This window comes from Typopeltis vanoorti, chromosome 2 (assembly GCF_054136105.1).
Source record: "Typopeltis vanoorti isolate ZY-2024b chromosome 2, IOZ_Tvanoo_1.0, whole genome shotgun sequence".
NCBI classification, from domain to species: Eukaryota; Metazoa; Arthropoda; class Arachnida; order Uropygi; family Thelyphonidae; genus Typopeltis; species Typopeltis vanoorti.
Genome location: NC_143550.1, coordinates 30,912,807 through 30,927,980, shown reverse-complemented (window position 1 = coordinate 30,927,980; position 15,174 = coordinate 30,912,807). Strand labels below are relative to the sequence as shown.

Here is a 15,174-nt window from a genome sequence, read left to right as displayed (position 1 = left end):
ATAAAGATACTTGGGGATACTTGGTTTCTTTGGCTCTTTCCCCTTGTTGTCCAGATGCATCTTACTATTTCTCCAATTTCTCATGTAAGCCTCTGCATTTTCATTGATTCTCTGCAAGAAGCATCAAGTTCCTGCCCACTCCACTTTCTGATCTATATTGTTGAATGCTTTCTGAAAGTAAACAAAACATGTATGAACATTAATTTACGTATATCTCTCTTTACTATTAATCTTAACATTAATATTTGGTGCACAGTACTTCTGTCTCTTGTAAATCCTGCTTGCTCATCTTCCAGATTTTCTTCCATTAGTTTCCACATTCTTTCTGTTAATATCATCACGAGTACTTTTTTTCACAAACTTGTTAGAACAGTTGTTCTGAAATTTTTGTAGGCCATCTTGCTTCCTTTTTGTTAATGGTATTAGGATTGATCTTGTCCATTGCTTTGCCTTTGTCTCAAACGATGTTACACAACTGATATACAGGTATCCCTTGCTTAACCCAGTTTTGCTTGCTTAACGCGGGGTTTGATTAACGCAGTGAAATTAATTGCGGCAATCCCTTGATATACGTGGCAAGAGTTTTGATTAATGTGCCTTTAACCCTGCAGAGCTCACAGCTGATTTGACAGATACATGCAAAATGTTTAATATAAATATTTTTATGCAATTCAGTGTATAGCTTGGTGGTCATGAGTAGCTGTGTATTCATATGTTATGAGTGATATTCCGCACTTTTTTGCTGTCAGTTTGGTTTAACATATGTTATATAAAGGTTTGTGATATTTGAGAGTAAATTGTATCTGAGAGATATCGCGACCTCCGATGTCAGTATAGTATGCATCTTTGGAAATTATGGAGACAACTACCGTGTTTGAATAAAAACTTTAGTTTACTATTACTAAAATTTTACAATTCGACATTTCGACCTTTATGTCAAGGTCATCTTCTGGAGTGTACAAATATACACAGGAAACAAGCTATACTACAATCATACTGGTTCGTTAAAGACACTGACTAACCGCTACCACAATTGTTGGCCTGACCTCTGGTGAAAAAAAAAAAAAAAAATTATACATCAACGCTAGAGTCCTATTATTTGTGTTGTTTACTATATACATATATTAACATCATTCCAGCCAGTTGGAGTGGAATGGTTTCTAATAATAACAGATTGGCTAGAGTCCTGACTTATGTTGAATCTTTCAAATTAGGTTGGCTGAATGTGTGCCATCCAGATCCTTGGAATTTTCATACCATCTTTATTGTTGATATTTGGGTGGTTTATCAGGATTTCGCAGGATTCTTTAAATTTTCTTTCATACCATGTTTTTGTGCGGTGTAAGGAGCAGGTGCTTTTCCAGTTGATTTGGTGTAAGGTGTTGAGTGCGTGGTCTGAGAGGCCTGCTTCACCATAATGGTTATATTTAATGTGTCTAATGTGTTCTTTTTTGCGTATAGGGATTGTCCGTCCTGTTTCACCAATGTACGGTAAGTTACAGGTGCAGCGGATGCAATAGACTTCAGGATGTGCTAATGGGAGGAGAGGATCCTTAGAGGAGCTGAATATGGTTTTAAGTTTAGTGGGTGGTTTAAAGGTGGCATTGAGGTTATAATGTTGTAGGATTCTGTTGATTTTTTCCGATAACCCTTTAATGTATGGGGTGGCTATGGTTTTACTGTAATCTAGATTCGTTTTTGTTGTGGTTTTATAGAGTATTTTATTGACAGTATTTTTGTTATAGCCATTGTTTATGAATGTGTCACTAATGATTTTTAGTTCTTGTTTCAGGGCTTGCTGGTTAGAGCAAATAGTTGTGGCTCTGTTTTTAAGGGTGTTTATGACTCCATATTTTTGTGCTGGGTGGTGATATGAATTCGCATGTATGTATTGGCCCGTGTGTGTCGGTTTTCGGTAGATCCTCTCCTCCCATTAGCACATCCTGAAGTCTATTGCATCCGCTGCACCTGTAACTTACCGTACATTGGTGAAACAGGACGGACAATCCCTATACGCAAAAAAGAACACATTAGACACATTAAATATAACCATTCATAAACAATGGCTATAACAAAAATACTGTCAATAAAATACTCTATAAAACCACAACAAAAACGAATCTAGATTACAGTAAAACCATAGCCACCCCATACATTAAAGGGTTATCGGAAAAAATCAACAGAATCCTACAACATTATAACCTCAATGCCACCTTTAAACCACCCACTAAACTTAAAACCATATTCAGCTCCTCTAAGGATCCTCTCCTCCCATTAGCACATCCTGAAGTCTATTGCATCCGCTGCACCTGTAACTTACCGTACATTGGTGAAACAGGACGGACAATCCCTATACGCAAAAAAGAACACATTAGACACATTAAATATAACCATTATGGTGAAGCAGGCCTCTCAGACCACGCACTCAACACCTTACACCAAATCAACTGGAAAAGCACCTGCTCCTTACACCGCACAAAAACATGGTATGAAAGAAAATTTAAAGAATCCTGCGAAATCCTGATAAACCACCCAAATATCAACAATAAAGATGGTATGAAAATTCCAAGGATCTGGATGGCACACATTCAGCCAACCTAATTTGAAAGATTCAACATAAGTCAGGACTCTAGCCAATCTGTTATTATTAGAAACCATTCCACTCCAACTGGCTGGAATGATGTTAATATATGTATATAGTAAACAACACAAATAATAGGACTCTAGCGTTGATGTATAATTTTTTTTTTTTTTTTCACCAGAGGTCAGGCCAACAATTGTGGTAGCGGTTAGTCAGTGTCTTTAACGAACCAGTATGATTGTAGTATAGCTTGTTTCCTGTGTATATTTGTACACTCCAGAAGATGACCTTGACATAAAGGTCGAAATGTCGAATTGTAAAATTTTAGTAATAGTAAACTAAAGTTTTTATTCAAACACGGTAGTTGTCTCCATAATTTCCAAAGATGCATACTATACTGACATCGGAGGTCGCGATATCTCTCAGATACAATTTACTCTCAAATATCACAAACCTTTATATAACATATGTTAAACCAAACTGACAGCAAAAAAGTGCGGAATATCACTCATAACATATGAATACACAGCTACTCATGACCACCAAGCTATACACTGAATTGCATAAAAATATTTATATTAAACATTTTGCATGTATCTGTCAAATCAGCTGTGAGCTCTGCAGGGTTAAAGGCACATTAATCAAAACTCTTGCCACGTATATCAAGGGATTGCCGCAATTAATTTCACTGCGTTAATCAAACCCCGCGTTAAGCAAGCAAAACTGGGTTAAGCAAGGGATACCTGTATATCAGTTGTGTAACATCGTTTGAGACAAAGGCAAAGCAATGGACAAGATCAATCCTAATACCATTAACAAAAAGGAAGCAAGATGGCCTACAAAAATTTCAGAACAACTGTTCTAACAAGTTTGTGAAAAAAAGTACTCGTGATGATATTAACAGAAAGAATGTGGAAACTAATGGAAGAAAATCTGGAAGATGAGCAAGCAGGATTTACAAGAGACAGAAGTACTGTGCACCAAATATTAATGTTAAGATTAATAGTAAAGAGAGATATACGTAAATTAATGTTCATACATGTTTTGTTTACTTTCAGAAAGCATTCAACAATATAGATCAGAAAGTGGAGTGGGCAGGAACTTGATGCTTCTTGCAGAGAATCAATGAAAATGCAGAGGCTTACATGAGAAATTGGAGAAATAGTAAGATGCATCTGGACAACAAGGGGAAAGAGCCAAAGAAACCAAGTATCCCCAAGTATCTTTATCATGCTTTTGGAAAGAATAATGACTGTAATTAAGGATATTATCTTGAATTTCTATTCAAGGGACAAAAATAAATAATTGACAATTTGCAGATGACAGTCATTATTGAAGAACTAGAAAGAATGGTGCTGAAGTTAAATGAAAGAAGGAAAGATGAATTGGTTGAAAATGAACATTGGAAAAAGTGATATATGGAGAGAAGAGGATCAAAGATGAAAAACAAATAAACGTCAATGGACAACAGCTGGAAGAGGTTAATAACTTCACATACCTAGAGAGCAACATGACACACAATTTATCCATAAAAAAGAGAATGTCTTGAATAACAAAAGCAAATCAATGAGCCTTCCCATAAAGCTGGAAATGCTGCAAGCATGCATAGTCACAAGTGCTCTTTATAGCTTGCAAAAGAATATGTTATGGAAAGATTCTATGAATTGGATGGGTGCAGAAGGTAAATAAAGAACTGTATAGCAAAGTAAATTGCAAAGAGAATCTAATGCAGAAAATAAAATGAAGGAAATTAAAGCTTTTTGGGTATATCTGCAGATTGGATAAAAGTAGAAAGATGAAACCCTTGATGCTTGGTATAATGGATGGTATAAACAGAAGAGGACAATCAAGATGAGACTGGGGATGATGCGAAGGAGTGGTGTGAAAAGAGTTTGCAGGATTTGAGTCGTCTGGCAATGGACAGAAAGAAATGGCAAAGAATGGTGAAACAAGCATCAGACGTCGATAGCACTCTTCCGTGCTACTGTTACTTTACTATTCCATTACTTCTACTGTTCCATCAGTAGCATGGAACCCATGGGTAATGATCATAAAGGGATAGTACGTTAACATATGCCAGAAATTATGAACTGAACATGTGTAGGAAAAATCTAAACAGGCAATGGTAAAATTACCAGCTATCCAGAATTAATATGCTCATTTTGTCCACCATCAGATATCTAAAACGGATATCTGGTAAGAAGGTAAACAGACTGATTGTAAAAGTCAGGCTCCTCCAGTAAGACTCTTACATGTTTAGCTGAGTGGCCCGTTGTAGCTAAGTAACTTGGCTTCCTTCTCAGAATCCTAATTATTAATGCTCTGATTGAGAAGTTAATCCTTTCTGCATAGCATGCAATGTCTGTAAGTCAGCTTGTTAGTCTTGCTGAATGAAAAACCTGAGTTTCCAGAAGGACAAATCTCACACACACACCTCCACATAAGACCAGCTAATTTGTCTTCAAAGGAAATGCCATTATAAAGATTCTCCATATCCTACATGGGATTTGAACTCAGGCATTTCCAACGAAAGGGCACTGTCAATATGGAGACTGATTTGTCCATTTCACCATTATAGAGGAAAACAATAACTGTCTGCACTGCCAAGGCAGTGCAAACAGTTATTGTTTTCTCTAGTTACTGGGCTACCAAACTCCTTATTCGTTTCAGATCCTTAGTTATTGCTTTCTCTAGTTACTGGGCTACCCAACTCCTTATCCTTTTCAGTCTACAGAAAACTCACTCGTACTGGAGGTACATCTACCACCTATCACACCATCATCCCCTCGCAGCAGTATAGCGTTATCAAAACACTCAGAACCATCTGCTGAGATTACATTACCCGTTCCACAAATTTGATTTTCCCTTAACAAAATTAACAGAGCTCTCTGCCCAACCCAAATCCCCTAACATCCAGAATGCAAAAATTTCAGTGCCATCCCCTTCATCTGATGCATCCTTAAAAAAAATATAATATACAGACCTCCTTTAGACATTATCAAAAATTAGTTACCCTTATCAGTTCATTTGAAAGAATACAGCATTTTTTGTTTCTACAAGCTTAAATACTTCGGACAAATGAGAAGAACTGCCAATATCCATCTAGAAGCATGCCCTTCATCTACACCACAGTTATTCCAGAGTGGCAGACCATGCCATGAATACAGATCATCAGATCCAATGGAGGAAAAAACTTCCCTCCTATATACAGAAACAGATTTAAATCAGAGAGAATATTTCTGGAATCTTCCACAACACAACATTCCCCAAATTCAGCTGCATCACGATGCCAAAAATTTGGGAGATTATTTTGAGACCTTCAGCAAGTGTCCAACACTGCACCTATGGGTGCCAGTTAGGACTGTAGGAGCCTGACTTTTACAATCAGTCTGTTTACCTTCCTACCAGAGTGAATGCAAGCAGGTAGTCAATATATTTCTGTGTGCCCATTAAGATACCTGTATGAAATTTTGGCTTATTAATCTAATTAGTTAAATACATTTAGTTACTTAAATATTAGTTTTAAATATCTGTTTTTTTTCTCACTGAACATCAACATGAGTGAGTTCTGGTCTGCCTGTTGTATTAAATGTATAACAGGTTTAATAGTAAACTAAAGTTTTTATTCAAACACGGTAGTTGTCTCCATAATTTCCAAAAATGCATTCGGATCACCGTGCAAGCCTAAAAGAAAGGAGTCAGTATAGTATGGTTTAGTTGTTGTTTTTTTATTCTTTGTTCAATAATTTCTAGATTGTGACTGAAAATAAATAAACCATCATGTATTACTGAAATAGAGTGCCAAAGGCTTATTTATCATGCATGTTTTCTAGGAGATGTACTTTACATTATGGAAAATATTAAGGAAAGTGATCTGGAGCTTACTCTACCTTTACTATGAGTTGCCCATAAGGGTTGCTTATGCTTGCATCTGCTGAAACTTTTAGTTTCTATATATTTGGCACGAAACTCTTGTAGTTTCTATATTCGGTTATGAAATAATGTTGGATTCAATATCCACTTAATTTGTACCATCGTGTATTATATTTGTAGTGTTTTTTCTTTGTTTTATTGCATTTTAACACATACTAGTAATGAATGTATCTCTCAGATATACTGCGACCTATGCTGCAATTTTTACCACCGCGAGCTCCGCAGGGTGACATTTACCATGCAAAAACATGCAAGCCTCGTGGCATGAGCATGATGATGTCATTCCTCCTACGCAACCTCCTACGGATTATTAATACAGTAATCGATCATGGATGAATTGTAATTTTTACCATTGATTATTAGATTTGATTAACACGATTTTGATATATGCGGTAACACCGAGGGATTAATTAACCACGTTAATCAAGGGATACCTGTTCTTCGTCTATGATCACCTCACTATCATGTTTCAGCATCTTTCCAATGATCTCATTAATCCCTGGACTTTTATAATTTTCAGCTATTTTACTGTCTTTACAATCTCATCCCGTAGTATATCTGTTTCTCCTTCTGTGGTTGGTGGTGATATTTTCTCAATTCTTATGTCTTATATAACTGAGCAGTATCTTTTTCATCTATTCCTTCTGTGTTCATCAAGATTTCATCATTTTTAACTTTTATGATTCTGATTTGGCTACATTTCTTATTGATGTTTTTGATCATCTAATATACTTCCCTTGTTCTGTATTCACCATAGTATTTATTAATATACTTGCACTGTTTTTCGGCCATTTTGATTTGTCTCTTCTAACTCCTTTCTTGAACTTCACTGTTTTTTGCTCTACATTGTTTTTCCATTTCCAGATCTCTCTCTCTCTCTCCCCCCAATTTTTTAATGCTCTTTTTTCTTGAATTATCATTAATGTCTCCTGTGAGATCTACCTATTATTTCTTCTCTATCTCTGGAACTCATTGTTCCTCTGCTTTCTTGATTGCAAACACCACTTGTGTTGTTTATATCCTCCTATTCCTTTTCAATAATGGATTTCAGTTCTTCTTCAAGCACTTTCCTTGCTCACTGTCCTCATATCTTTCTGACTCCAAAACTGTGATTTCACTTGTCTCTTGAGGTTCAACTTCATATTGGCAATCACTCAGCTATGGTTAGATTCTATATCTGTTCCCTTGAAATGTTCAACACTGGTGAACTGATATAGCCCATCTCTTGCATATGAGTATCATGTCTAGCATGTTCTTTGTTCTTCCATCAGGTGATCATCATCTCTACTTCCTACAGTCTTTTTGTTGGAATTTTGTGTTTTCTTGAATTTTGTGAATTTGCCTTGAAGCATGAACCATGTCATGCTTCAAGGCAAATTCAAGCATTCTTTCTTCTCTTTCATTGCTTTTTCCATATCCATATTTGACCATTATTCTTTCTCATCCTTTGTTGTTCTTTTCAGTCTTTGCATTCCAATCTCTTTCAATGATTAGTATATCTCTTAGGTACTGATTTTAAGATTATTTTCCAAGTTGCTATAGAATAATTCTTTCTTCTGTACTTCCTGAAGTGGATGAATAGATATGGACCTAAATGGTCAGGCTGCAAATCTTGCTTTATTATTTTTCTCTTTTACTTGTTTGTATCCTAATAATGCTTCTCTACCTCTTATACTGAAAAGAAATCAACTTCTGCCCCATGTTTTATACTTGCCAAATTAGATAGTTCTTCCACCTCTCATCTTCCCTGACTCGGTCCAGTGCATCTCCACTAATCTGAGGATGTCACACCAGTATTGCTCAATCTCCTTGCAAAGTAAATGTAGGTTTCCAGGAGCCCATGAAGCAGAGACATTCCACTTCTTACTAATATCATGTTTCTTTCTGGTTTTAATCTTATTGTACTTTTTTTTGGTAGCTGACTCGTCGACTCAACCTCCATTGCTCATTTGGGTATGTGGGTCTTGTTTATCCTTATGATGTCTGAGCTGGCATGTTATACTTTTTCTTTGTATTTCCATATTGCATCAGATTTCAGTTGTGTTTTGATTTTACAGTCAGTGCATTGACACTTATCTGATCAATCTTGGTGTTCTTTAAGCCATCCCTAACATGGAGAACAGATGCTGTTTGCAGCTGCCCACTACAGTTTCCCATTTAAAAATATTATGTCTTCCACCATTATTTATGCTCATGAAGATTTTGTTCCTCGTGCGTTAGTAAACTAAATGAAATTGAGACAAGTGTGAGAAAGATCTCTCATTTGTGAAGATTGCATAAAAAAAAATCTATGGATTTTTTTTTTTTTTTTTATATATATTTAGTTACAGTTATCTCATGTAGCACACATCATTAGAGCAAATTCTTCCTTTTAGAAAAAGATTCTTTCCAAATCCTCTGTTGTGAATGAAATACTATGCCTCACCTGTGTTAAGTTCTGAATGAAACTGAAATTTAATACATTTTGTTTCCTTCAGACTTAATGCATTAATGTTTCCGGGACAAATATTGATATATCAGATGAATAAAGCTAATTGTAATTCATCAGCAACACTAATAATTTGAGAAAATACTTATCTGTATATCGTGTTGTAAATAATTATTGTAAATTTTCTAATGTTTAAGCTATGTTAACTTTGTGTAAATTCTTGTGTATTGCTGGGAGAAAGATAATAGGATTAGATACTGTTGGCCAGAAGCTAAACACGTGCACCAAGTAGGACGCGCACGCTTCCCCCCCCCCCCTAAAGCATACTAGGGGAGAGTGTGGCGCTAGGTGCTGGGAGAAGTAAGGTGTCGTGGGCAAAGGGAGAGAGAATGATGACATAGAAAGGAAGCATCGGGTGCAGGATTTAAAAGTCGTTGCAGAGCCGGCTCAATTTCCTTTTTTTCCCCCTGCATCGGAGAGGTCGTTGGAGCACGCTGAAGTGTCTATTGGCAGTTCGCCGGTCAACGAATAGCCCAGCAGAGCAGAGTTCTCGATCGCCACGGAGATTGCTAAGCCATGCTGAGCCAGTCTACCAGAGAGCGGTGAGCACTTACCTTCTTCGGAGGAGATATGTCTAGTTCGGGCCTATCAGTAGAATAATGCAGATAAAGTCAACTGAAGAAGGATCCAATAATTGGATGTTCTGTCGTGATGTATGTGAAGGTCAAATAGTTCCCCAGCCTTTGGTAATGTAGAAACTTTGATTTGTTTAGTAATTGTGTTAAAGAAGGAAAGCTGTAATTGTAAAAGGGACATTAGGTTTTGAAGGCTATGATTAATAAAAGGACTTTAGAGATTGTGTTTAAGAAAGTGGTGGAACTTTAAGTTTTGAATGAAGGAATTAGTGTGGAAGCACATAGAGCTAACTTTGTTGTTGATAAGTGAATAACCTTTATCATTGTAGTGTATAAAATGCATGATTGACCATAGATGGAATTTCCTACGTGAATTGATGTCTTTACATGTTATGGGAGAATTAGAAAGGTTGGATAATTATACTCATTCCTTAAAGTTAGTGCAATTATATGTCAGTATTTGTTCGTAAAGTGTAAACTGTCTGATTTGTGATTAAATGTTTTTCTTTAAGTTTAATTGATGACTTGCCTGATTTCTTTTTTATTGCATTGCTCATTAAGTTCGAACCACGGCGGGAGGTAAATTACAAGGGAGGTTATGACTGTGAATTAAGTTTTAGTTATTTGATAAGGTTTAGAATTTATCAAAAGTGATTAAGAGATTTAAGACAGTGTGCTAAACTGAGTTCTGGTTTCTTGATTTTACACTGTTCAATAATCTAGGATTCAGGGTAGCGCAGTATAATAGAAATTTTCCCTGAATCCGAAGAAGGAATCGCCACCAGTATCGAAACAAAGGAATTGGTGTTGTCCAACGGCAATCCCTTTGTCTTCTATTCACGTACACTACTCTTAAGATGGTTAACGGCCCAGATTGAATATTGAGACTGCTAAGAATTTAGGTATATTAACTTGATGCACCAAGCAAGGTATTTTATTCAAGTTAGGATAAGGAATTTATATGAGGGAATAAGTCAGGAAAAGATCATTATAAAAATGACATATATGTATTACCGTGAAAGACCGAAATTGGAGAATGTCGACATTCTCCGGTGAATGTCGACACGTACAAAATACGCCGGTGAAAGACCGACGTATTTGGTTATATTATTATACATTCGAACCATCGCCAGTATAGACATCGCCTGATGTCGACTGTGGTCATACAGATGCCCGAAATGTGTTGGCGGTTGTTGTTGGAATAGAAGACTCTGACTTTTATAAATTAGCAAACAAAAATTTTACCCTCAAGCAGCTTTGTACCCATAATCAGTTCGTAATTTGTAAAGAAAAGTTACTTTCCATAGATGAGATTTCTTCTCAAGAAATGTCGCTGAGAGAAGCAGCTGCAACTAATTCGAGAAGTGGAGCGCAAGGCTATACATGCTGAAATTGCAAAAAGAAGTGTTCCACGACTAAATGCAGTTGTAAAAGCAAGGGACAGTTGTGCAATTCAAAGTGTCATAACAGTTTAAGTTATTGTAATAAATAAGATTGTATAACGTTAATCACATAATTTATGTGTAAGCTTATTATTGGTATTATTTTCTTTTCTGATTTAGAACGTACTGTTCGTTTTAGGTTCAACAGTTTACTTATGCTGTTACTTAAGCTTTCTCCTATTTTGACATATATCATATATTAAAAAGTTGCATTTTTGTCTTAACGTAATAAAAATATTTTTATTCAACATTCACCATCAGTACATGCTGAATGTCGACATTTGCCAGTGTGAGTGAGAAATGATATTTAGCAAATATTTCGTACATACACCAAGCGACTATGTGAATGTTGACATTCACTGGAGAATGTCGACATTTGCCAGATATCGGTCTTTCACAGTAACATATACATATAAAGAGTAAAGTAGAGAAATATTACACCTGCTACAGACTGTTTGGTCCTTTAAGTTTCACATAGTAAGAGTTGATTGTATATACATTTTTTAGTTCAGTATATTTTTTTACTCTGAGAAATTAAAGCATTTTAATATAAAATTAGTAAGGAATTTTTATAATAAATAGTGCACTGTTTTTGAGATTAGAACAGATATAACAAGTTATTTTTTCTTTCTTTTCCTTTTTTTGCAGAATTGAAAGTGCATTCCGTGATTTAGCCCAGACATATTATCACCAAGAAATTCATCAAATCAAGAATCATAAAGAAAATTTGGACAAGATCACACATCAACCATTAATGACAGTACGCTTTAGTAGAACTCTTCACTTATTTATTTACTGCATATACCCTGCTTGAAAGAAGCAATGGACACCATAGTGTGAGGAACGAACAGCCATGGTGCCCACTTTAATAAGATATAGGACTGCAGCAATCCTAATGGGCCTACTTTCCACAAGCATACAGTATTGATCATTGGGAATTTTGGACCATTCTCCCTGTAGACATGTATAAGTCCCAGACTGTTATGGGCAGACATCCCTTGATTTGACCCAAACCTCTAGTTTATCTCACAGATTTTCAATAGGGTTGTGAGATTAGGGCTCTGTGGAGACCAGTTAAGTGGGGTGATGTTCATGTCCACAAACCTTGCAGTTACAGCAGCAGCCTCATGACGGTGCATTGGCTTGCTGAAAGAGACAATGGGCAGTACCATAGAAACACCACAAAGTTGGGAATATTGCATTGTTCAGATACCTCTCAGAATTCAATGTTTGTGGCACCTCAAATAGAGGCCCAAGGTCAAACCAGGAAAAACAACACCCTACCGTCACACCGCTACTTCAGAATTTCATAGTTGTGGTTATGCACTCTAGTAAGAGACATTCATTGGGCATCTGCCACACCCATCCACTTGCTTTGTAGAGGGTATAGTGTGATTTTTCGCTCCATAACATGCTTTCCCAACTTCTATGTCTTATTGTACACACTCTTTGCACCACTGAAGATGACACTGCATGTTGGTTTGGGTAATGTGGGGTTTGTATGAAGTCACAACTGCAGATTGCATTTGCAGCTGTGACTTCCTGCACTTCCATCTCATGTGGTATCCTGTGATGCCCCAATATGTTAACAATTTGCCAAACAGATAGGTTTACAACCTGACATCCTATCACAACACCTCTTTTAAACTTTGTCAGTTCCCTTCTCGCAGCTGCTTCACTTGGACACAGTTACACTGACTTAGGAGCATCATGTTCTTCCAATTTATACTGGTCACATGCCGTGATGCACCTTTCCCATGTGGTGTCCATTAACTTCTTTCCAAGCATTGTATACATATTTCATCAGTATAAATTCAGTATGCTCTTTTATTGCATGGAATGAAAATTATGACATGACATTTGATTGTATTTTATCCATGTTTGTTTGCTAACTTTCAAATGTAATGTATACATAACTAGATTACAGAATGAAAGTAAAATTTTTATTGAGAATTTTCACAGTAAGACATTGAACGTGGTTTATTCCTGTTTTACTGGAATAAACTGCACTTTGTGCAAGATACTTCTTAGTTTGACAATGGAAGACTTGTTAACAGAGTACAACATGCTTTGGGGAAAATACAATACAACTATTATGTGCATAAAACCATATATTTCATGCTTAAGATTAATAGTTATGCTATCATCATCATCAATTTCCTGATATGTACGTTCAAGAGATTTACAGACTACTATAACAGTATTACATGATTAAGTTTACATCATTATTAATTTTTTTTATAGAGTTTTCCTCCAAATTAATTTGTTATCTGTCAGGACACCAAGATTATCAGATTGTATATTTCTGTCTTCTAAGCCACTTCCAAGTTTGTTTAATGGTATGGATTTGCAACACAAGAATAATAAGAAAATAATTAGTATTTATTTAACTTATTTGCTGATATTTCTCTGGTATTATATCCAGTATCTTCAGAGCACAAAGGCAGTTTGTCACAGTACACGAACAGTAACAATTCAGTTGACAGTGAAACCAGTTTAAAAAATTGTAATGAACAACACAAGGAACTAGAGTCTTAGTTGTTGAAAGTTTTTCCACTTGGTTATACTATAAATTAAAGATGCTTAGTAATTATATATTTGGTTTAATCTTTTATCCAAGTGTAAGCAAACAAAGTTTGCACCTGAAGTATTTTTAGGACTGGGGCAACTCATGGTAAGGGTGGTATGATTTCACCACCCTTACCACGAGTTGCCCCAGTCCTAAAAATACTTCAGGTGCAAACTTTGTTTGCTTATTGGATAAAGGATTAAACCAAGTATATAATTTCTTTGTATCTTTAATTTATGAACTAGAGTCTTAATTGGTATCATCTACTTTTTGATAAAGAGAGAGGAGTCAAAAAGCAAGTATTAATCTTAAAATGACTGTCTGTCAAATTTGTGGTAAATTGATACAGCCATATTTGTTGAGGTTTGGGAAATGTTTTAAAGCTGCTGTTGATTCTAAAAACAATCTCTCTGACTTATGACTTCTTTGTAGCTCTTTTGTTTTCTTCCATTTGATCCTATGTGAAGGAGTATCCAAGGCATGGTCTGCTAGTCCGACTTGCCCTAACAATAGTGCTGTATTTTTTATGGCCTTTTAGGCAGATGTCAACGGATCTTCCTGTCTGTTTATAGTAAGCCAGGTCACAAGTACAGGTAGATAAAAAAAAAAATTTGTATGTCCTTAGGTGCCATATGAGAGTTGCCAATTTGATATATGGTTTAAATGTGGTGAGAAGGTGATATTTATTCTAGATATCTTTTCAGATGTGCCCTGAATGTATGGAATGGTAATAGCTTTGTCATAGTTTTGTGTATTAGGCAATGAAGGGGGTTTTTGGGGGCATTTTGGTAGTGGTAGTATTTTGTCTATTCTTTGGGGATTATAGCCATTGGCTAAAAAGTGTGACACATGTGAGTTCAATGGTAAGAGCAATGTCTTCAGCATAGATGGCTCTAGCTCTGTGAGTTAGTGTTTTTGAACTGGATGATGGCATGATTGTTTGAGCATATATCTCCCTGTATGTGTAGGTTTTCTATAAATAGAAAAAAGATAATGAATCATCAAGAAGGTGTTTTATCAGCATATCTAGCAAAGGCAGACTGTCGTCGTGTTCCTATTCCATTGTGAAGTGGATTTTAGTGTGCCATTCAAATACCAACACCCTAAAATCCAGTAGAGTTATGCGAGCAAAACTTCAAAATGGGAATATGGACAATGAAACTTATTTGTGCCTATGGTCCCACAGAAGGTTCTTCCAAGGAAGAAGTGGAGGAATTTTTTTTGGTCATTAGAACAGGTAGCTGATGTAAAGAAAATGGAAAAAGTGGTCATTTTTGGAAATCTGAACAGCAGAGTAGGAAATGAATCTCATCAGCATATGAAACATTTTTCATATGGACACAGACTAATCATTACTAACACCATGTTTCAACATAAAGATATGCACAAGTTCACATAGAGAGAAGACATAAGAAATAAGAAAAGCCTCATTGACTACGTCATTGTTGATAGTGATGTCTTCATGATCGTTCAGGATACAAGAGTGTACAGAGGATTTGAAATTGGAAGAGACCATTACTTAGTACTAAGCAGGATAAAAATGAATATCACATTGAAAAGAACTGTATGTAAGAAAGTATTAAAAA

At 35.9% G+C, this 15,174-nt stretch overlaps 1 protein-coding gene across 1 annotated transcript in view; it reads left to right on the top strand.

Annotated features, from left to right (window-relative positions):
- The window catches only part of gry (trafficking protein particle complex subunit 11 gry), a 550,052-nt gene that overhangs the window by 102,017 nt on the left and 432,861 nt on the right, over nt 1–15,174 (top strand). Inside the window, exon 7 of the mRNA XM_090404214.1 lies at nt 11,668–11,779. Coding sequence (XP_090260340.1) covers nt 11,668–11,779 — 112 coding nt within the window. The remainder of the gene's footprint in view (nt 1–11,667; nt 11,780–15,174) is intronic.